This window comes from Perca flavescens, chromosome 7 (assembly GCF_004354835.1).
Source record: "Perca flavescens isolate YP-PL-M2 chromosome 7, PFLA_1.0, whole genome shotgun sequence".
NCBI lineage: Eukaryota > Metazoa > Chordata > Actinopteri > Perciformes > Percidae > Perca > Perca flavescens.
The window spans coordinates 11,009,114-11,033,492 of NC_041337.1; the positions used below are offsets into that span (position 1 = coordinate 11,009,114).

General features: G+C 41.7%; 2 protein-coding genes across 2 annotated transcripts in view; one reads left to right on the forward strand and one right to left on the reverse strand.

The window, feature by feature from the left end:
* Window positions 1-3,369: 3,369 nt before the first annotated feature.
* On the forward strand, window positions 3,370-4,690 carry LOC114559418 (urotensin-2). The gene is made up of 4 exons (XM_028584036.1): window positions 3,370-3,475; window positions 3,909-4,019; window positions 4,428-4,468; window positions 4,577-4,690. Exons 1-4 carry the CDS (start codon window positions 3,370-3,372, stop codon window positions 4,688-4,690), a joined length of 372 nt encoding a protein of 123 aa, XP_028439837.1.
* A 2,845-nt stretch (window positions 4,691-7,535) lies between these two features.
* Window positions 7,536-24,379, reverse strand: part of camta1a (calmodulin binding transcription activator 1a) — a 293,931-nt gene continuing 277,087 nt past the window's right edge. Inside the window, exons 12-23 of the mRNA XM_028583336.1 lie at window positions 19,861-20,010; window positions 19,410-19,611; window positions 19,218-19,296; window positions 18,682-19,034; window positions 17,852-18,011; window positions 16,859-17,037; window positions 15,937-16,180; window positions 14,969-15,040; window positions 13,602-13,801; window positions 13,317-13,391; window positions 12,876-12,906; window positions 7,536-10,733 (exon numbers count right to left, since the gene is read on the reverse strand). Coding sequence (XP_028439137.1) covers window positions 10,701-10,733; window positions 12,876-12,906; window positions 13,317-13,391; window positions 13,602-13,801; window positions 14,969-15,040; window positions 15,937-16,180; window positions 16,859-17,037; window positions 17,852-18,011; window positions 18,682-19,034; window positions 19,218-19,296; window positions 19,410-19,611; window positions 19,861-20,010 — 1,778 coding nt within the window. The 3' untranslated portion in view covers window positions 7,536-10,700. The remainder of the gene's footprint in view (window positions 10,734-12,875; window positions 12,907-13,316; window positions 13,392-13,601; window positions 13,802-14,968; window positions 15,041-15,936; window positions 16,181-16,858; window positions 17,038-17,851; window positions 18,012-18,681; window positions 19,035-19,217; window positions 19,297-19,409; window positions 19,612-19,860; window positions 20,011-24,379) is intronic.

The following is a 24,379-nucleotide window of genomic DNA, read 5'->3' on the forward strand; positions in this document are numbered from 1 at the left end:
AACGCAATTTCGCGGACTTTCTGTTTTTAAAAAAGGATCTTATACTCTTTAACAGAAAGATCGACCTCCTTAGAAATCCTTTCCATAATGTTGTCAGACACTTACAATATTAATCTGAGCCTGTCAGTGGCAAAACGAGCACTTTTATGAACGTAAATACAAACTGGACAATTGACGTATTATTAATTTACATTGTAGCTTGTTTCACCGTTGCAGACTGCAGCGATCTCGTTTAATACTGGACCAATGTGAAAGGAAAATATATCCTCAATAGTTTTAATTGTATCCGATACTCAATGAGCTGTTGTATATACAGTGCAGCTCTAGGTATAGTGACCTGATGCTGCTTTAAAAATGTCTTGTAAATGTCAATGATGATGATATTTTATAAGCTTTTAGGTTTTAAAGGCTACAGGTGTCTCTGTCAATCTAAGACTATTAGTAAAAGAAAAAAAAAAGACAACTGTCTTGGAATATATTTTTCACTTTTAGAACCCCACTGGACAGTTCACACTGGAGGCCAATTTGCTGAACATGAAGAACTAGTATATTGCATGGTTAATGTGGTTTTTCTAGACGTACTGTTGCCCTCTGCTGGCGGTAGCCTACATACATCAGTCAGATATCCATGAGGTCAAATAATGTCAGCAAGTTCCAAAAACTTGCCAGGTCACATTGCTTGGACTATTGTTACAGTTGTTTGGTGTGATGTGCAGCTTTGGAATCCAAGACCTTCAGCATTTAGATTATATATAAAGCAGGTATTTTCAGTAATAATCTTTAGCCAGCTGGTGTTTATGTGAAATCAAAGGTTGATAATCAATATAATGTAATATAATATAATATATAATAATGTAACTTATGAATCATGTCTGCTGTGCCTATGGTATTTCAGCGGTGGAGCAAATGATCATTTCATTAATGGAACCATCACATTCTGCTGTTACAAGATGTATAAAGGTATTTCAGAGAAAGATATTTCTGTTTTTATTTCAGTACATTCTGAAGATGTAGTTACTTATATTGAGATATTTATTTTTCTGGCAAAACAAATGATACACTGAATACATTGCATTGCTGTTTTTAAACCACCCACCAGGTGAGATCTAATCAGACCAAGCATCACTTTGGCCAGAACCATACAACAATGCTGCTAACACTGCCCCTGACCCACTCCTTGCCATCTTTGGTTTAGTGGTGTTTAACCCCAACATCACAAACTATGAATCACAAACTATCCCTATGTACTTTGTTGGCCAGGCGCATCATTTTGCAACAGTGGAAATCAGAGACCAGCCCCCCTTTTCAGCAATGGCTTAGAGAGTTATAGGAAACGTACTACACATGGAAAGACTCCGCTATAAGATGTCTAACAATGAAAGAATTTTCCATAAAATATGGCATCCTCTGCTGATCAAATGGTCAGAAGCGTGTAAGACAAATAACGGCCAGGGTGACACCCCTAGCTCTTGAGTATGCAGCTTTTCTTTCTTTTTTCTCTGAATTTGTCCCAGGCACTATGTTAACTGCCATCATTTCATTTTTCCTCTCTGCTGGCTTTTTACTTATTTACTTATTTCCTTTTTACTTTTATTGTTATTTTTTATATATTTTCTGTGGGGTTGGGGTGGTATAGGCTTTGTATGCTTTTGTTGTGTTGTTGCTTAAACTTTCAGAAAACCCAGAGGGAAGGCTGTTGTACTGTTATTCTGTATAACCCCTGTACAAACGATTCCTTCAAAAAATATATTTAAAAAAACAATGCTGCTAACATGTTAATGCAGCAGTACTCTAAACCCTAGGGAATATCTGTCACATTTTGCACTGCTTTGGCTGCCTTAGTATATTTTACTGCAAACACTTGTTTACATCCATATTCAAGATTTTGAAAGCAGGACTTTATTTGTAATGAAATATTTTTCCATTGAGATATTGCAACTTATACTAAAATGTACTTTTTATAAATGTATTGACTTATTTATTACTTAAGGGAAAGGATTGAAATATCAAGTGGAAATAGGAATTCTCAACAAATACATGGTTGTTAGAATTAAGTTTAGCCTCTAAACCTTTTTCCATGGTGATTGGTCAACATGTCGACAATTATTCTCTATATGCAACACCCTAATAGGTGTTGCTTTTCATAGAATTTATTTACTGTTAATTGCTCTCTGCTCTGTTCATACTGATCCACATTATATCGTATGAATCTCAAGACGTTGACGTTACAAAACACCTGTCCTGTACCTTGAAGAAATTCTACATTCTTCATAAAATTGCAAGTAGCAGGAAAAACTTAAAGTATGGGGGAGTCAACATTTATTTTAGAGGCCAGAATAAGCTAGGATTGACAGCAGGGCCTTGACTAATGCAGAATATAAATCGTAATAGCTTTTTATGATATAAAGCAACACCTAATGGAGTGTCTGGCCTTCTGACTATAAAACTAAATGTCACTGTCGCTTTGTTGAGCCTCATTATCATACAAAAAACTGAACATTGACGTCACACTTCTAATAAATATACAAATTACATAGGTGCAAAATGTGACTCTGTAAATAGCTATCTCCACCTGTCCCCCGTCTCCATTGATAGGAACAGTTTTCTGACTCTGTCCATCTATGCTGGACGTACTAATAAAGATGAGTTTTATTGTATGACTATGAAGAAGTGAAAGCACAAATCTTACCAGAACAAGGCCTCTAAATAATGTGCATGAATCAATCTGATTCAGTGACCCATGGAAAATTCTCAGCTGTCCTAAATTGAGTTAAAATGTCAGATGGCTTATAGGCTACAGGGCCTTGAACATTTTAGCATTTCCACTGAACCTCTGTGCAAGTAATTATGCAGTTTTTCTGTGGGCTATGAGTCAAGGGGATTCAAATGGCCCAAGAGTTTAATGAGATGGTAACATAAAAAACATTAGTCATTTAGCTGCCCACTTTCTCCACCTGCTCCCCTACGGGATGTTGTGAAGAATGACATCTGAAACACCTGCTTCGATCCCATTTACAAACTCAGTAAAACAGTCAATCAAGCTGAAGAGCTGGTAAAACATGACTGTGCCCTTGAAGCATTGGCCACAACACTTGTCTTTTTATTGAGCCTATAATTCACCTGTGACTGCCTGTTGATTTATGGCAGTTAGAAGGGATGGGACTGTGGATATTGCTGATGGCTGTTGTGGCCAGCAAAAGTGTGTGTGTGTGTGTGTGTGTGCTGTGGGGCATGCAGGAGGGGGGATAGGCTACAGCTGGAAGTATATAACCCAGTTGGGACCAACAGAGCATGTACAAGTCTTCTTTCCACCTGAGGACCACCGTGCGAATCAGATCCACTTCCAGCAACAGCGTCCTGTTAGTAGTGATGAAGTGTAACCTTCTCCTGTCCTGGGCCTTCCTGCTCGTGGCCTCTGGCCCACTGCTGGCTCACCCCATCACAGACTCTGCAGAGATGCCCTATCCAGGACCTGGTAAGTGGAAAGTTAAATCTCTATTATAGATGTTATTCACAGAAATTCACTAATTCAGTACCTTGATTAGCATTTTTGGTAATTTGTGAAGATTAATGGCAGGCAAGTCGTGTCCTCAGGCCTTGAAGTAATTACTTTAGAATCGCAGTGTTGAACACTGATTATTCTGCCAAAGTTCACACACACGGGCCATTGATGGAGGATTTCTCTGCGGCCAGAGAATATGTTCAGTTTTCTGTTTAAATAACCATGAAAAAAGTCATCATTAGTTGCTGGAGAATATGTCATGACAAGAGTCAAACCATGAGTTTACCATTTAGCATAAACTACTACACTATAAACACAAAATAGACGTGCTAGAATGCTAGAAAATGTGAATAATTCCGGTGAATTGTGCATTACCAATTTTGTGTGGTTGTTGGGTTATCCTCAGTATCAGTGGAGGACGGCCTGGATGATCTGTCTCTCTCTGAGCAAACCTTCCCTCCTCAGGATGGCGGGCTCAGATACTCCACTCTAATATCTGGGGAGTTTAACCGAGATGGTAAAAAACACACACACCCCCCCCCCCCCCACACACACACACACACACACACACTCAGCTCATCTTATATTAAAGTGCTCATACTCAATACAGACACTTACTTTATCCAGGGAAAATCACCCGCTTTCTTTTTTTGCAGAAACATTGTGCTACAAATTTGAATTGATACACACAATTATACCAGTGTCATATTTTTCTATGGCTGGATATCAAGCAGCACCACTGGAGAACCAGACAGCTGGAGGTATTGATCACGACTGGGTAGTTTGCAGTTGTGGAGGGACGAGCCAGGTCCTCTACTCTGCCACTGCCCAAAAGCCTGACATGCACAGAAACATGCCTGATGCAGCACAGCTGACATGAGTTATCTCAAACATCAGAATAATCTCATGTTTTCTTTTCTCTCAGGTGTCAGAACAGGCCTGCTTCCCAGGGGGTTGAAAAGAGAGGTGGGTTTTTTTTTCCTAACAAATGTTATGCCTAAAACAACAAAGAAAAGTAAGCTACAATGATACTGTAAATACAATGTTTACCACGACTATTATCCTGTCTTTCAGGTCCTATTGGAGAAACAGAGTCTCCTAAATCCTTTCAGCCGTGTGCTGGGCATTCGGAAGCAGTTCAGGAAGCGAGCAGGGAATTCTGAGTGTTTCTGGAAGTACTGCGTGTAAAACTGTCAACAAACATTGATGCTACACAAGAGACAGGGCTTGCACTAAAACAAATATACATATCTTGCACTCACATTAAAAGATGCAAACAAAATAAGAAACATCATACATGTATATGCTGTATGTGCGCATATGCATGCCCAGGTGCATGTACTCACACACACTCACATACAAAAGCGCTGTCAGTATTTGTTCACAAAAAGAACAATGCCATAGGTATGATTGAGACAAGTTGCCTGGGGACTTAATGATAATTTATTGAGATATCTTTTATGTTGTGTGAAACTATATTTATGTACACACATTTGTTAAAAGTCCTTGGTTGTCTAATGTAAGACCAAATGTATTTTAATTGTAAAAGTCAAAGGTTATGCAGCACTGGATGTTGAGTAGAAATAAAAACTAAATTATAAACACTGTATTTGCAAATTGTCTTTTCTTGATTTAAACTGTTGGTGAGAAATGTATTGGCAGCAGAAGAAACCACTATCCCTTTCCTGAAGTAAAAGAACAAACAAAAAGACGGAGCAAACTTTGTTCTCGAGTTTTCTTCATTTTTTCCTTTTTTTATTATTTTACAGCAGAAAGAATATAAAGCATTCAGAAAACATCTTCAATATTTTAAGGGCAATTCAAAACGTTTTGCATGGCTTCAGCAGCTGAAATCTCTTTTTTTTAACATATCCATCGAGTCAGTGACGCTTGTACATGCACAATTACAAAAATAAAACTTACAAACAAGAGAAGGGAAGAAAAAGGAGGAAAGCAAAACACATTAGGAGAACCAAGAGGCGATGAAAGTTTTAAGGGTAGGGGGCGGGAGCGGAGAAAAATTGGGTCACATAACAGGGAAAGACAGAGAGAAAGACAGCTATAGAGGAGAGGAAAATAGATCTAACACTAGTTCACATGCAAAGTGTCGAGGACCCATAACTTTCTATCAAAGCAGGGTCTTTTTTTTTCTTCTCGGTTTGGAATTGATGAAAACGTGCAGTTCGGTAAAGGGTGCCATATAATTGCTGTCCATAAACTACTGAATGCTTGTCTTGCAATACTGGCATTTGCATAAGAGTAAGTCGACTACATGTGTCCAATCATTTTAAACTTCGCTAGGTCTATAAGTCTCCACAAAATAGTTCTTTATTGCTCTGTGTCCACAAGTGGAATATGTTGTAAAACTGTTTCTGTTCTGTTGTCCTGATGTGCCTACCTTTCTCTGGTTTGGGAGCCTGGGAAAAAGAAGAGGAGGAAAGGCAGATTCCCAGGTCAATTCACAGAACGTCTTGAAATTGATAATACTGTATATGAAGAGTGCCCATCAGCTAACCTGTCATCCCATTCATAAATGGCAGTAAAAAACAAGATTTGCAGGTGAACCTTTCATATAACTACACTCTTAATCTTAAGTACCCTCTACACTTTGTCACTTAGATAAATGAAAGGCCTAAAGAACCGGCCTGAATTATACTATGATTTGACAGGCTTCTATGACAGAAAGTCAAATCATTCATCTTAATGAGCTATATATAACAGCTATGTATTTTATTCCGGGGCTCCACTGGTGTCTGTGATGTTCGTTACTGAGAGGAAATGGATTATATTTGATATTTATTCATTTTAAAGACTTCAGTATCGCAGTGGTCTTCACCAGAAAGCACTGCTGAAAGGTTTTCCTTTTTCAATTTCAGCTTCTTTTACCGTGAATCACATGTCCTGCTCTGCTTCCTCCTCCCCATTTTGGCACCCTGAGTAAAATACAGAAGGGAGGTGAACCAGTCCCTCAGCCTGGAGAAGAGCAATGCTGCTCAGTGTACAAATGAAACCAACACCTTGACATGTCTGCATGTGTGCTGTGCTGTGTCTTGTGCGTGTGTTTGTGTGTACCTTGTGTGTCACTTATGTAATACTTGCTATACATACTGTCACAATGGTCTCCAACCATGTCCATTTGTCCTATTTGAAGTTGGGAGCACACTGATCAAATCTTAAAAAAATCAAACTAAAGAAAAAAATCTAAAAAGTTAGAGCTTGGTCTAAAAACAATCCTGTCCTCATGCTTTGCTATGAAAACCTCAGTAGCTACCTAGGATTGATCATAGGCCCAGTTTTCGGTTTTCCCGTCAGCCCTGCAGTCACATGCCCCGTCTTTCTGAGTTCTGTGACACGTCAAACCAACGTTCATCGTTTTACAGAACAGTAAGTCTTTTAACAAGTCTATCTGACTACCGATTCTAGGAAAATAAGCATGCTTTAGGTGCAGTTCGGTCACCCAGTTAACTATTTTACCCATGCAAGCATAATAAATCCTTCTCCTTTTTGCCACGACATTGCATTGGCTATGCATTCTAACCACAGACCAGGAGGATGAACGCAAGGCAACAAACCCCAGTAGTGGCATCTCTAGGTGTGATTTTAAAAAGCTGTCCCATTAGAAATAACAAATAAAAGAAGGCATACAAATAAAAATAAAGCTTAGCATGTTTACAAGCTGGAGTGCTGCAATCATACTGGAGTGAACAGGGAATATCATATTGTCGCTTTGGTGAGTGTAAGGTGATGGTGATCATGTGTGTTCATGTAGAGCAGGGGTCACCAACGCGGTGCCTGCGGGCACCAGGTAGCCCCCAAGGACCACATGAGTAGCCCTCAGGCCTGTCCTAAAAATGAAAATTGAATATTGATATTATCGGTTACCCACCTTGTTAAGTCATTGTTGATAATTATTGTGAGAAATCATTAACATGACCAGTGTCTTCACATAAATGAGTATCATTAATCATTAATAATCATATATAAATAAAGGCAAACTGAGCAAATTTGTTATTTCAGAAGAGTGTATCAAACTGGTAGCGCTTCGTATGACTCAATACCCATAAAGTAGCTCTCAGTTTTGAAAAGGTTGGTGACCCCTGATGTAGAGGATACAGCACTGTGACCATGTTCTCTGACATTCTCTCAACCTCAGGTACATTGTATGCATTCTGACACTGGGTTTGTGTGATCAGGATATGAATAGGCACTTTCTACATAAACACTCGGGGAACAAAATTTACATATCAGGTGTGTGGAAAACAACGAAACAACCAGTAAGTCAAGGAAACTGACTCTGAGAAACACCTACTTAGCCTCATAATTATGTAACAAACATGACAACACTTCAACAAACAAATCTCAAGTTTTTCAGTGGCACTTGGCTGAATAATCAAATGTCATTACTTTGATACAGAATACACTTTCTGGTAGTTATGGTAGGAATATATTATAGAAATGAGGCAGCAACCAACAGGCACCTCTAAACCAGCATCTCATGTTCTCTCTTAGATTGTTCCTACAGCCCAATCAAAACTGCTATCTACGTATATTGTCGTATATAAGACACATATTATGCCTCATAATTATAAATGGCACCAGTGCACTGTTTTACACATTAGTTACTACAGTCATTTTGGCTCATTGACCCTGCATTGAGGCAAGTGACAACTTTGAGTGCTGCCGTTCTGGATAAAATCGGATTAGCACCTTTGACTGTCGGAACAGTTAGTTTTGCAAATGTTTTCAGCTGCTTGACAAAGAAATCCAGTCATGTACAGTATGCTACACGTTTTTCAACTAGACACATTTTCAACTGTTCTTTTTGACATGGAATACAAGGTCTATTTAGAGCCTGGCAGCCTTGATCAAGGTTTTTTTTAATTTAAACACACTATATTAGGAAAATCCTGTCGCCAGTTCGTTACAGGGATCAGCCAAGGATTTATAAATCAATGCTCTTACTCTTGCCGCCACATAGGGTAAATTTGAAGAGGTGAATTAAATTGTTCTCAATGACAGAGAGTGATTACGTATAGGAACACCATGGGCAAGGCTGCCAATCTTTAAGATCAGGCAAGATGCCTCAATAACACATTCCATTTGCAATGACGACAAAAATATACAACTTAAACTCTGCTATGGTGTGTTCAGTGATGGTTAAATGCTTGCGTTATCTGTGGGAATGGTGACAACATGAGAGACTTAAATGCTTTCTGCTTAAATATGACTCCCTCTGCCATCTGTGTACCCTATTGTTCTAGTGCTCGTCGACCACTTGTGATCTTATGGTCTTCAGTGCTAGTGTGTATTTAACTATAAGATTATCTGTTCTGCAAAAGTTAACTTAGTTCTCTTTTAAGCTATATAGCATTCACATACCTCGGCACCATTGGCAAAATATTCTTGGTAGCCCAAAACAAACAAACAAACAAAAAATGTAAACATAACCATACTTGTTTTAAGATAATTTTGCAGACTTCTCCTAACTCTAAATACAGTATTTTTTTTTTAAACTTTTTTTATATTGCAATAATATCATGCTTTCTCAAGAACAATCAAAATAAAATAAAATACTCTAATAGTGAAATAGTTTTAATTTTACAGAGCATAGCCACTACTGCTTTTGTTGTTTTTTTTCCCCTTTTGACTCTGTTCATACTTTTCATGCACATAGCTCATCTTTATCCCAGGTATTTACACTATTTACAAACAATACAACCATACTTCTTAGGCATTCAAACAAAACTATACAAATATTCTGTTTTTGTCTCATACCTGTTTTTGACCCATTTTTAATGAATAAAATAATATATTTCTAAAATACAATCCCCGTTGGGTAAATGTTTTTTTTTCCTACGCACTTTCAGCCTTCTTTATATACAGAAATCGCTCAATTGTCAAAAATATGGATTTGTCAAACCCCTATTTTGGGACAAGCTTAGGGACCCCTCAAAGAATCTCTAAGACGTCAAGGCAATGTATGTGATCTTCCCCTCAAAAGCCTTCACAGGCTCTGAAGTTCGTTTAAAAAAAACAATAATAACCTGCATGACCATAACCATTACAACACAAAATAGGCAAGTACTTTTCTCTTGTTAGGATTCAGAGGATCAATCAACTGAACAAAGCAAAACGAAAACAAAAGAAAAAAAGAAATAGGACAATACAGGCATAGCTTCATTACTGAGATGAAAGAAGTTATGGGGGAGAAGATGGAAAATCAGAGGATAGGCTGAAAGACTAGACCATAAGCACACAAGCAAAGACTTTTCTTGCCAAGAAGTCATGCATTCTTTCTTGGTAGGGTTCAACAACATAGAGTCTGAAGATACAGATCACCAATACATTGGACATGATGGAACAAATACATTGGACAGTATGGAACAAATTCAAGTAATAAAGTGACAATATATCTGATAAAGCATAGTTTTTTTTTTTTTTTTTAAAGAAATGGCAAAACAAAAATATTTTATCCCCCATTTGTTTCTGCATGGTTAAACCCCCGGACTACATTCATTTGTAGCTCCACCCGTGTGGGCAAACTGGTGGGGTAGAGCACAGTGGGACAGCTGGAATTGTTCAGCTAAATTGAATATCATATCATCTACAGCAGTGGATAGAAGTGGGAGTGTGGGTGACCAATTTATTTGGTTAAAAAAAGAAAAGAAAAACTTCTTCAAATGAATTGATTGGTCACTTAAAGACGTATGAAATATAATTCGAGCCCAGAGTGTTTCTGCGTGGTCTCCCTATCCTCTGAGATCTTCTGCAGCAGCCTTAATTTACGTCTCTCGAGGTCCTTGTGTTTGACAGACCTCCTCAGGCATGTCCTGCGTTTCGGCTCTTCATATTCAAAAAAGACAAAGCAATCCATGAAAAAGTGCAAAAAATGCCATAAAGCAAATGTTCTGCACCCCCCTACCCTGACCCTTTTAGTTTATAATCCCGTAGAAGTTGCCACTCTCTGACCAAATCAAGTCAGTGGAAAGAAAAGATATGTGAAAAAATGCTGTTGTACATGTAATAGTAGTTGAACCAGTAACACTGCAGTAGTAGTAATAATTGCAGTGCTTGCATTGATGTTTTTTTTTTTTTTTCGTCTTTCATTTCTCTTGTAAAATCTCTCGGGTACAAACAAAAAAGAAAAGCGGAGTCAAGAGAGTGATGTCACATCATGAGGGGGCTCTTCTGAGGGGTCTCATGTTCCCTGGCCCTTTTCAATTCTTTCACCCTGGAACACAGAGAGAGACAAGTGTCCATGAATACAGCATCCACGACTTTACAGGGTTTCTACAGTAGCAACAAGCTTATCAAGACACGCACAGGCCTAATGGCATCACACTGTTCAGCCAGAACTATCAGAACAATATCAAGTCAGCCCAGATCATCAGGAACTATAAGGCTGGCCTGTGAAAGAAAACCTTGGTCAGGATTGAATTGAACTTGCACTTTGGAATGGACAAAAGAGGATAATTATAGCACAATTACAGAATCATTACTATATTATCTATTACTTTTGGGAATAAATGCACTTTTGTGACATAATAAATACAATGAATCTTGTCATGCAAGGCATTTCATTTTGAAGTGTCCCAACACAATGTCGATAATTACAATTAGTAAGTCTAGTTAATATTACTTACAGTGTCGCTATTACTCAAATTGACACTTGGCAACTGACATTTTGTTCCTCAAGATACAGCATGTGGCACTGGCGCCTCACAGCATGAGGTGACTGCTCCTTTGCGTATTGCAAATAAAGATCAGAACTGTCCTTATACACTTTAAATCCATTTAGCCAGTAATATAAAAGCATGAATCATTGCACTAAATGTTATGGTCTAGGTCGAGGTCACTTCCACACGTAAAAGACTAAAAGAACTAAGAAGTATTTCTAAAGACACTGGTCAAGGTCGAGAAGAAATGCTCCGTTTGTGGAAAAAAAAGTACCTACTATTGCAAATCTTCATGTCTAGCAGTTCACAAATGAATACCTGAAGCTGGTGTGGGTTCATAGAAGAGACACATGTCTCAAGTGCATGAGCAAAAAGCGGTCAGCCAGCCAAGTACTCTTTTACACAGTACAAGTGATTTTAACACACCAACCACTATCATGTAATGGATTCAACCCTATTCTTATTCAAAGCAGAAGGTAACTACTGTAACTGTACTGTATTGAAGATAGGCAGACTACCTACGTAGATGCGCGTGCGATCGCTCGCTCGCACGCACACACGCACGCACACACGCACGCACACTCATGCTGTGCTGGAGTACTCCCTGGAGGTATGAATCTATTAAGTTCTTTGTTTTAGTCCCAAAGGGTGGAGGAACCTCATGTTTGTTTTTGTTCTAACTTCTGTGACCTATATGCTACCACAGCTTCCTAACCTATATCACATCAACAACCTCACCTGCTCTAAAAGCATGGTGCCCTATTTTAGGACAGTATACAGCCAATATGGAAAAGAGTAAAAACATGAAATATGAAAGTCAATAGCAAGGAGGTTAAAGGTTTGTGAAAATAACTAAATGCTTAAACTTCTATATATGAAATATATGATGTTCAGAGCTTTTTTCCCATTCAGGTGTATAATGTACTTTTTTATGTATTTGTTTTGATGAACGAGTGGTTATAATACATTCAACAGTTTGACACAGTTTTAGTAAATTGAAATCAGAGGGGTTAAGTCCCCCTCTCAGTCTGTCGAGTGCCTAGAAACAGGACACACAGTCAGTCAGACAGACAGACAACTACTTGAGAAACAGCAGGCCCATAGCATGCCTAAAGGTAGAAGAGCAAGGCTCATAGTTGTCACCACTTGACATGCAGCAGAATAAAACATGATCAGAAAAAGCTTCCCGTTTTCTCAAACTGGCAATCTGCATAACGACAAACCCCCCCCCCCAAAAAAAAAGGAATTCCCAAGGAGAGAAAGACAGAGATAGTCAGAGAAGAGTCAGAGAAGTGCCTGTTAAGTGTTGCAGTGATATTGTCATTCATAAGCATTTTGTTAGTTCGAGATAGGTTCTGCTCTTAATCTGAGCTTCTTAGTCCACCTGTGGCTCCAGTCGGCAGCCTTCATGCAAGCAGGCATCAAGCAACAGTGATGGAGAAGGAGGAAGGGTGGGTGGAGGGATGGAAGAGAAAGAGCAAAAGAGAAAATGAGAGTGAGGGAAGGAGGGAGAGAATGCAAAGGCCGAGACCTCAGGAGGAGATAATTATATTATTAAAGAGTAAGTGACGGAGAGGGAGATAAGGAGAAAGAGGCATACAGAGTATCAGAGAAAGAGAGAGAGAGATAGAGAGAGAGAGAGAGAGAGGGAGAGAGAGAGAGAGAAGTACGAACTGAGTTGCTGAGGCTACACTCACCCGCTTGAACAGTCTATGGTCCATCAAGGGGCTTGGCATAAACAGCAAAACAATACCAGACAGCTATTAGCACACAGTAGGCACTGTGAGGGAGGGGGCGAGGACAGGTGGGGGCCAAATACAGTGAGGGGGAGGGGGTGGAGCTTAGGTGTTGGGAGACATTTCGGACCACCACCAATTTGTCAGACAAAAATAAATCAAACACACAACACCGAGTTTAAAGAATAGGTGAGAGATGGACAAGATTTTGAAAATAATGGTAGTTTCTACTGTGTCTTACCAATTAGCTCATGGGATTCTATTTTTTTAGACCATGAACCAGCCTGTGCAGTAAATCTGAGTGTGAAGTTTTATCTAACCTATGTAAAGTTGTGTGTGTGTATGTACAGTATGTCTAAAATGAGTATGTTAGTATGTGTATGAGTAAGTGTTGGGGTCTACCTGTGGCGGCAGCGACGTAGAAACCTCATGATCTTCCTGGCAGCCTGATCCTGCCTCTTTGTGAGCAGACTACCTCTGTAAAACATCAGAAAGAAAACAGCGTCTTACTGTTTGTTGTAGAGCAACAGTCGACAACTGGCATGCATCTCTGTTAAAATGAATTAGAGTCAACTTGTATCTTTCATTGAAAATGTGAAGGGGTTCCATTCCAAAACACAAAAGAATTAATAAACTAAAAAAAAAAAAAAAAACTAACAGTGTTACAGTATGTGGCTGAGTGTCTACCTTAGTTTGTGCTGCATGAGGGCGGCAGCAGCCCCGCGGTGGTGGGGCTTCAGCCTGCCAAACTCCTTGTAGCTGCGGTAGTATTGCTGAATGAGCATGGCAGCCCTCCTACTCTGCTGAAACTTCTTCTGTTCGTGGTAGCTGCGGAACTTACTCTGGATAAGGATGGCGGCCTGCGTCATCTTCTTATAAAGTGCATACTGTCAAGAGAGCAAAACAATATGTCAAGCTTTGCTGTGTGCGAATACTGCAATGCAGTGTTATGGGTTCATACTATAGTAGAAGAACACAACCTGAAGTTTGGCAATGAATTCAGCTGCTGGTAGTGAATTTTTATTTATTTTTTTACCTTCAAGGCTATCCATGTTAGCTTGCAAACAGAAAAAAGGGAAATATTGTGAATGATGCACTAACATACTCTATTCTTAAAAAATTGAGTTAAAAAAAAAGCTTAATTAAATATATAGAGTCTTTAGATAGTTAACGCATCTGTGTACCAAGAGACTGTGATATACACTAACTTGTAAACAAAAGCACCATTATGGCGCTTTTCCATTACATGGTACCTACTCGCCTCGCCTCGACTCTACTCGCCTTTTTTGGTTTTCCATTACGAAAAAAAGTACCTGGTACCTGCTAACAGGTACTTTTTTTAGTACCTGCTCAGTCGAGGTTCCAAGCGAGCTGAGGCGAGCCGAGAAGGTGACGTGAAACCCTGCAGGCTGCTGATTGGTCGGAAAGAAGCGTAACTGATCACTGCATTGCTAGCGAGAGACGGCATTTTTAAATAGTTTAGCCAGCTGTGTTTTTTTGCTGCCGGAGGCTCCACGCAGAGCTTTCTCCATAGCATACAAGTGGCCTGATGGTTATACTGGTGCGCTGGTGTGTGCATGTGTGATGTGTGTGTGTCGAGTCGCCGTATATGTGTGTGTGGGGAGCTAGTGAGCGAGGGAGAAGTGAGAGAGTGACGCCGATTATCTCTCCGCAGTAGTAGCGACTCTAGAGTCATATATATGTGAGATAAACAAAGCGAGTAGCGACTCTAGAGTCATATATATGTGACCACGGTGGGAAATCTGGAGCAGTAAACGTTAACTATCTCTTTGATATCATGTTGTTTACGGAGACGGAGAACCAGGAAATGCGTCGGGGATATGTCAATGGGAAAAAACAAGCTACTAAGCCACGCCCACGGCAGTCGCTATGACGACCAGCCACGCTGAGGCGATACTAAAATCTGCAATGGAAAACGGACGCACAGCGAGTCGAGGCGAGTAGAGTCGAGTAGAGTCGAGGCGAGTCGAGCAGGTACCATGTAATGGAAAAACGCCATTAGATGTGAGCATCAATGCTTTGGCGGTCCCTACCTGTTTGTATTTCTTGTAACAACGTTGAATAACAGCAGCAGCTACTTCCTGTTGCTCTCGGAGCGGCCGCCCCTGTTGGAGAGTAGAGTGGGATAGGTCAGAGGTCACAGTTGAACCTATATTTTGCCACAAAGGATATTAGTGGCTCTGTCAAGTCTCCCTGAGGTTTCCTGGTGGCCGGCATGAGTCCGCACCTGGGGAACCGGCCCCCATTTGATCAGTGGGGAGGAGGAGGAGGTGAACCGTTGAGCGACAGAGAGCCAAAGGTCCACCTCAGTATCAGCTGGTAGACAGGCATAACAGATTACTGGAAACGACAGCGAACAGTTTGTCACATGAAAACTCATTAAAAGGAGCTGGGGGTGGGGGGGTGGGTGGCGAGTTGAAGAATGGGATCGGGCAGTGGGAAAGGACTGGTGTGTGGAGAGCTAGTTTAAAACAGGCAGTAGCAGGCTCCATACATCTAACTAAGAGAGAGAAACAGAGGCAAAGAGAGAGGACGAGAACATAAGCTTAATTGTGTCTAAGTGGAGCAGGGATACGGGGGACAGTGCAGTCGTTCCTCTAAGCAAGGCCATGCTCTGCTCAAGGCACCTTCCCATGCTGAAACCACAGGGACATATTTGGATATATTTCTGTTCATGTTGTAATGTGTATATGAGCCAGAGGAACAGAGAATGAGACAGAGGTAGAGATAGAAAAAAATGTGAATAATATTAAGCACGATTAGAAACAGTATATCCCAAGACGTAAGATACTAATGAACAGCATCACAACTCTGAACTTTACTGCAAAAATTCGAGCAAAAATCAGAGCTCCATAGCTTGGAACCAAATAAAAGTAAACCCTTCAACATCTCTCCAAATGACAAAAACAAAACATCTACTAATACCGGTCCTAACTGTACAGCCCTGTCACTGCGGGCTGCAGTACACACAGCTTATGGCACCTGAGTGCCGGGCCTGTACCTTGTACTTGCGGAAGGCAGTTTGGACTAGGCGGGCGGCCTCATACAGCTCTCTCTGCTCTGGATCTGACAGAGTCAGCTGGGCCAGGTCTCGCTCCACCTTGCTGTTGGAGGCATTGATGAACTCACTCCAGTCAGCTGGGGATGGGAGTGTAGACCTCTCCAGGGGCCCCTCTCTCAGTGGCGACCCCCCAGGACTGAGACTGGGGTTGGATGAGGGGGTCAAGGTTTCATTATACAGAGATCTAAGGAAAGAAGATGACAGAACTGGTCACTTCAGTTCATATTCATAGTAAATATGCAAACTAACAATTAACCTGTCTATCTTACACTTGATCAATTTGTACATCTAACTAATAAAGAATGTTTAGTACAATAGTGGTAGATGCAAGAATCAAAGTCACAACAAATTGATCTTTTGACACAGTGTGCCAAATTTTCATGCCACATGAAGAAATTTACCAACTCATAACAGAAAGTGTTTAGTTTCTTTGACTGCCTGCTTGAGACGTCGGCGGAAACTGTAGTGGGTGTAAATTAAACTTCCAAAAATTAACAGTCACAGATAATAAGCACTCCTGAGCCACTGCCCACTCACAATAAAACAACCTATTTTTTCAAATTGATACCCCTATGGTTTACACTTTTGAACGATCCATCCTGGCATTATGCTTAATACAAAATATACAGTTGCAACAGAATATACTGCACACCAAAATCAACTTCAGTTTATAGTGTTCTTTTTTTACTGTCCATATGTTGTACTCCCACAAAATAGTCACCTATTTGGACAGTACCTGGTTGTAACAAAGCTAGGAAGAAAGGATGAATGCAGTGGATAGGACACAGATACTGCACACACACCCACACACTGGCAATGCAATTTGCATATCTGCAATTCCCTTCCCCACGGTGCTGCTTACCGTAGGTGTATGATACTCGGCAGCTGTTCCACATCTCCAAGGTAGTTGGCCAGCCAGTTCATGGTGTTGCTGACCCCTGACGTGTCTACGGGCACAGAGTCCACTGTTGTGAAGTTCTCCCTTTTGATTCTCTCTGGCGTTGCTTCAATGATGTGCTCTGCCAGAGTCATCATATTTGCCTGTTTCATTGGGACAAACAAAGATGAGTGAGGGGAGGACCCACCTTTGTAAATGTTATTCACTATAAATAGCTGAGCTAAAAAAAAATAGCTTTTTTTGTGACTGAACATGATCTAGACATGAAGGTTTCATTGTTTGGCCATGTGAAAAAAATTGTTGGCTTTAATGCCAATGGAGTGGAATAAGAGTGAGAGTGATACTGTTAGAGGCTAAACTTCCTAATCCAGCACTTCATCTGTTGGAGGAGTAGTTAGATGGAGATGGATGGCTGGAAGAATCCCTTGGCTATGGAAGTGGATCAATAGAGAGAGTTTATTATGCAGTGATGGCCATCGACAGAGTGCCAGTTTGGCCTGGTGCATTCCGCCTACCCAATGCAGAAGGCGGGCATAAAAGAGGTGGCATGGTGCGGTTATGTCCAATTGAAATCTCAATTTCATGCTTTCCTCACTGGGGACAATGTAGTTCATGAACATGCCACTTTCCAAAGTGGTGCCACTAAAATATCCATACTGCAGCCTCCCTCTGATAATATATATGTAATGTATATAGTAAAGCTTAAATTTTGAGAGGTTGGAACTAGTGTTGCCAGTTTCAGTTTAATTACAGTTTTAATACTGTTTTTGGCATTAGAACATCTCTACTATATGTTACTGTACTTTAATATTACGTATTGTATGTTGTGCAATTTCTGTGATGCAGGCATTTAAATCAACAGCAAAATGTTTTTGGTCTGAATTATTTTGAACCTTACATCTGTGGCTGTACTAGTGCCGAGTTCTACACATTTAGTACACAGTTGTTTCCTCTCACCTGCAGGTCATCCATCTGTGTGAGACAGTCCTGGTTCTCCAGATCTTCCCGATAGGATAACAGTTCTGCATCAGCCATTTCTCTGTCAGCCATCACCAGCATGCCTAGCTGTTCCCGCTGACGCAACCGGTTGACCAGTTTCTCCTTCCCCAGGCTGCTGCTTCCACTGACCCCTAACGCCTTCCTCCCCATGCCGCTGCTGGAGAAACTCTGTCTGGAGGTCCATCTGGTTGTCCCTGTGCTGCTTCCTGTAGACAGGCCTTTGTCTGAGCTGAGTCCCTCTGAGGATAGGCTCTTGGGGCTAGAGGACAGCTTGTGGAGCTGTTGCTGCTCCAGGCTTAGAGGAACAGACGTGGCCTTGTCAGGCCGAGTCTGAAACAGTTCTGGGTTGGGTTTATGTTTTTTAGCTAGTGGGAGGTCTCGTTGGCCCTCGCTGCTGTAGTAGTTGGAGGGCTCTGACCTGGGCCTCCTTAAGTCTGCAAAAAAACACAAAAAAGTAACAATTAGCAGCATAATACACTGATAAAGACAGAACATAGGGGTTCTTCCAGTCAGTGACTTATGTGAGCTTTTCGAAGAAACAATTTGCACATCCAACAATTCTTCTGTGCAGGTGCACTGGAAAATATCTTAAACTTGGAAAAGCAAACGCCTTGGTCCCCACAGACCTTTACCAAGAGCATTTTATTTTGGCAAAAGCTCTTGGTAAAGGTCGGGGGGGAACCGAGTGAATGGTGGTGCTGTAGTTCCATTCACCAAGTTAGTGACTTATGTGAGGCCATCAGCATAACTAGTGTACAGTAAGAGACAGAGGCAAAAGGGAACAGTACTGGCCTGGATTGAGGCTTGTGGTACTGGCTGTGGTTGTAGTGGTGGCAGGACACCCTTTCTTGCCACTGGGTGCTACTCCACTGTTGTTTGCCCAGCTGACCATCCAGCTGTCTGTAGTGGGGGTGTCGGGGGCTGGGGAGAAAGACATGCGAGTTGCAGGTGGCAGAGGGGCTGGTGGCTGCTGCTCTTCCCTTTGTAGCTGCTCTAGACATTCGGCCAATTTGGTATGGCCACGAGATCGGGCAATTGAGAGGGGTAAGCGACCCAGAGAATCTGGGATAGCTAGGGCACGTCTGTCCCATTTATACAGGACCACTGCTGCCTCCAGGTGACCCAGTGCACATGCCCACATCTGGATGGAAAACAGGCAGAAAAAGTAGAAAAGGGAAACAGAGTTAATGGGTTTCATTACAGCAGACTGTAAAAAAAAAAAGCATCAATCTACCCCGACTACAGGTTTCTCTCACGACACATCACACACACTAGGATTTTCTTGCTCACACTGTTGTAAACGTGTTAACTTCAGCTCTCTTACCAGAGGCGTGCAGGAGAAGTGATCTACATTGAGAGGGTCCACTTCTAACTCCAAATCAATACTATCAGCATGTTTGGTGCTGGACAGAAGAGAGAAAACAATATCATGAGTATCTCACTGCTATTTAGTGTGGTGCACACCAATTACAAACCAAAGTGCCATTATCCAGTATGTAGAGCATTTTGTTCTCACCGCCACTTGATGAGTGTCTGGATGAGGGTGGCGTAGCCCTGGCCTGCAGCCAGGTGAAGGAGTGTCATGCCTCTGAAGGTCTTGGAGTGGATTAAATGTTTGGACTTGGCCCAGCAAGCTCTGCTCATCATCTTCTCACAGACCACAACGACACGACTCTCAAAGGAGCTGCTGGCCTGTGTCTGACCAGATAAACACTTAGATACACAAAACAGCATATCATTACTGGTTGTTGTATATGCCTCTTTAACAACAAAAACAACAACAAAATTGCTATACAGTACTTTTGTCAAACAATAATGATAAAACACAATGTGCTTGCTGTGTACTGTCACATGCACGTCTTTATGAACAACATACTGTATGAGTAGCATGATGTGGCTTTTTACCTGTGACTGGCTGTTGTTGCCGCCTCCTCCTCCGCCTCCCCTCCTCCTCCCTCCTCCTCCTCCTCCTCCTCCTCCTCCTCCCCCCCCCCCCCCTGTTCCTCCCCCAGCTCCGCCACTCCCTGCACTGCTTGACTGCTGGTGGCTGGCCATCTCTGCCATCCTCCTCTCCATCTGCTCCAAGCGCTCCAGGATAGACATTCTGAACTGGTTATCTAGGCAAACAGTGGGACACAGAAGAAGAACACGTCAGCACACAAGTAGCATCCAGTGTGCAAAAAAAATGTCTGTCTTTGCTATTACCAGCACAAACAACTCTGTGTTCCTGACAAGACAAATGATCACACAGTATGCACCACAAGCTGCACCAAATATGTTGCTCTGAGCAGCATTAAGACGCAGTGACTGTGGGGCTTAACATCATGAGGCATACAATCAACCATTTAAGAACAAAGTCTATTTCTGAGATACTGCAAAGCTGATGGCAAGTTAATATCCTACTTTCAGCTGTAACATAAAAAAACACTTTTAATCATTATTAATCTCCCCAGAGTGTGAATGAAAACAATAGCATCAATCATTAAATTCATCAAAACATTGGCTTTACTAAAATAGCCTTTAAAGCCCATCAATCATCTGCTAATGGCTGCCATCACTAAACTCCTGCCTCCATCTCTCCTGCACCACTCAACCCCAGCACACTAATACAGGTTGAACAATTGGCCAATGAGTGGGGGCTTGTTAAATGTGTCCACCCTTTCACAAAGGGCTTCAGACATGCTCTGGGGGGAGTGTACAGCTGAAGGCCCTCCTGGTGATTAAGTACACCCTATTATGGCCAGGAGTCCCAACCCAACCCTGTTCCATGAGCCTGTATGGTAGGAGGACTATGAAGCTGATAGTACAGAATCAATCACAAATTGCACCTATCCAGAGTCCTTAAAAACCTAGCCTTTCCATATATGTCTTATACACCTCCATACAGTAAGATGAATGGCTGTGTATAAGACTTCAAAGAGTGTTCACTGTACATGCTGCTTAGGAGGCAACTACTGCTTTGTACCCTGTGTCAGAGTGGTTTTGCAGGTTGTCTTTACTCAGGTTTTCAGCCTTGGCAGAAATATAGAACACACTGCATTATTCACTTCAATAATTCTAGTGAGAAGAGGTCATAGCAAGTGACTTCTAAAGACTAAAATGTATTTTAATTGGTGAAACAGACACACACAAAAACAAACAGGGTGAAGTGAGGGGGAAACTGAAAAATTAAGCAGGCTGTGACATTACCGGGCAGGTTTTGATGGCTACACAAAATGCATTTGAGTAACTAAAAGTAAAAAGTAAACACACCCCAATTCAACTCCAGTCCAAACCCTGCAATCTAAACCTGTTGCATTATGTTTCTGTAACACAATGACATTTGGGAAACCTCCCCACCTACACACCTACACAGACACACACACACACACACACACACACACACACACACACACACACACACACACACACACACACACACACTGTATGCTGTGTAGACAGTAGAATGGGATGGGCACAGAGAGCCCACTGCAGCAGGGAGTATACAGAAGACTGCATTAGCATTCCCCATTTAGCCACTATGAGGCCGTTTCTGTGGCAACCTGCTGCCGAGCGGTAACTAGGCGACAGGAACATGGCTGTGTGTATGGTCTGCCTGCGTGCTATTGGCTTATTGATGAAGGGGAGTGGAAGGACTCATTACTCCAGCAAGGAGAGAGAAAGGCAAAAAAAAATAGAGTCTATAAATCTTCTTTGCTGTTCTTTTGTGTACTTGGCCTACTCCCTTTTCTCAGTGTTGACACCGTAGGTAGGGACCTAATGACTCTAAGTGGGGAGCCTTCACAGCACGACCTGGTGACATTTGCACTTTACTGTATCTTGGCATTCATGGCTCAGGGCTCGCTGGGGAGCTAATGTCACAGTCAGCCCTCCTATAAGCCACTGTAAAAGAGGTCAAGTAACTGCTATTATTGGACAGAAAAACATGAAGTCACTGGCTGGTAAATTAGCGCTCTTAGTGACAACATGCTGCATTGTGAATAATGCACTTGGAGGACTACACTGAGGTCTCAGCCTCTGATCCCTGTATGTGCTGTGGACTGTCTACGTGGGCCTGCTGTCAGTTTAGCCAATCACTCTCTTATCAAGCGGGGGAAATGCTCTGAGCTTTTGCACTGTTTCTTCCTAGGTGGGATCCATCTTCACCTATCCACATGGTTGCTTGTGAAAAAAACAAGGTCAGGGGAAGATTTGAGAGCCTGTTCAAGACTGAGTGCTTGTGTCAGGAGGGAAGTCAGAGGGTTAAGATAGGTCACAGCAATTCAACCTGACTTGGAACAAGGCTATGCTCTCCCTCTCCCTCTGGCTGACATGGGGGGACAGACATAGACAGAGAGATGGAGTGGGAGAGAGAGAGAGAGAGAGAGAGAGAAGAGAGAGAGAGAGAGAGAGAGAGAGAGAGATAGTTAGCGCTAGGCTGACATGTCTTTGTTCAGACCCAGTGCTGCAGTGTGCTGCAGTGCAGATGATGTCATCTCCACCTGCTGCCTGCTGCTCCAAATGCGATGCACGTCCACTGCAGAGGGAGGATGGGGGTAGAGACGAGTGGGAGGGAAAAGGGAGGAGACATGGAAGGTGAGCAGCCTAACAGAACTGTAACAACACTGTGACGTCGTTAACACCCTCCCATTCTCTGGTTTACTCCCTTGTGACGTGTGGCAGCGGACGTGGTCACTCTCACACGTTTAGGACAGACTGTAACATGCTATTTTAGAAAGCACTTGGGTACCAAAATGAGGCAGTCCACCATTCATTACACTGACAACACTTGAATGAAAGTTGATTAGTCAGCTGAGGTGTAAACTTATAGCTGTCATGACACAAATATGCCTTCCAAAGCAATGCTAAGTTTTTACAAATGGGTCCAGGTCACTCGCTTGTGGAGATTTATTAAACAGCTTTCTTTTGCTTTGGTGATGCATTCCCCTGCAGGATTTGGACCGTTGCTAACTTTCCCCATCCAAAGTGGATAAAAAAAAAATAAAAAATGAGAGAGAACTCATTTTTCACTCTTGACATTACTAAATCAAAAACAACACTGATTTTCATGCTCCATCAATTCTCTCACACTTCAATCTACCTGAACTCATATCTGTTGCGGGTTATAAAGTGGAGTGTTTAAGTGTTTTTTAGTGAGAGTTACTTAAAGAGCACAGCTAAGAGAATTAAGTATTTTTTATTCTGTACAGTCTGTTACATAACAATTAAGAGTGTGTTTTTTGAAATGACAGTAAAAGTGAATATGCTGCTCAATGATGACCTGCCTTGTCTCCACTCAGAAGTGAGAGGAAAACCTCTCACCTCTGGGATGAAAACCTGCAGAGGATGGGAAAACACCACATTTTGGGTCTTTTAATAGAGTGACAGTTGCCTTGGCTAAAAGGAGAACATTACGCATCCAGAATGTGAAAAAACACCTGGGTAATACTCTGCAAAAAGAGGTCTTGGACTTTCATGACCGATAACCCAAATGAATAATTTTGTTGCTTGCCTTGGGACCAAAGCTCATTAGAATAAATGACTAGTATTGTCATCATGGGACCCACCAGACACTGTCCGTGACCTGGTCCCGTCATACGGATTAATAAACTGGGTTTCATGGGGAAAGTCACACAGCTAGTAGTCAGTTCTGCATAAAATCCATAGCATAAGTATACTTGCTGGTGAGTGATCTCTGTGGCTCTGCTGTAGACATGAGCTGTTATATACAATTCTGACGGTATGATAACCTTCAGCAAAAATATCAAGGTTTCACGGTATTGCGGTATTGCAATTATAGCTTTAAAATGCATTATTTTTTTTTATGTCTGGGTAAAAAACAACATTTGCATGCACACTGGCAGGGAGACGATTACTAAACTGCAGTTTCTCTCATTGATCACTCATAAAAAACTGCTCATACCTTAGGAACGGTATGACGGAAAATGTTAGTGGTTTTGAAACCTTGACTTTTTCAAACCGCGGTATACCTTGAAACCGGTAACCGGCCCATGCCTACTCTGCTGTTGCTTCTTATTAGCTTCTCTCAAAAGACACTGGTGTCCTCTGAGAGAAGCAGAGAGCAGAGGACCCCATTGGGTTCTAACCCACACAACGTCACAGCCTTGCCCCATGTGATGTGTCTCATTGTTTTGAGATGGCGGCAGCTCCCCATGAGACAGGTTGATATACAGACGGATAATGGAAGGAAGGACAAGGCTGTTTTTTTTAAGTGCACAGTGGGAGTTTGAACAGGCTGAAGGGACAGAAGAAGACAGCAGGAGTGCTTACAGGTGAAGAAAGAACAAGGTGAAGGGAGATGAGAAGTCAGGAGGAGGGTTATTCATATTGTGAACTCCTAAAAGAGTGTGGGATGACATCTTTAATGCTCAATTCTAAATCTCTGGTTGTGTTCATGCCAATCAAGTTTAGTGCTGGACCTTATTATCGCTCTGCAGCCAGCCAACTTCTCACATGTAACCCAGCAGAAAGAACGGAGGCCAGTCT

Coding starts and splice junctions, on each gene's coding strand:
- LOC114559418 (XM_028584036.1), top strand. CDS start 3,370: ATGAAGTGTAACCTTCTCCTGTCCTGGGCCTTCCTGCTCGTGGCCTCT. Junction 3,476..3,908: donor GATGCCCTATCCAGGACCTG/GTAAGTGGAAAG, acceptor GGTTATCCTCAG/TATCAGTGGAGGACGGCCTG. Junction 4,469..4,576: donor CCAGGGGGTTGAAAAGAGAG/GTGGGTTTTTTT, acceptor CCTGTCTTTCAG/GTCCTATTGGAGAAACAGAG.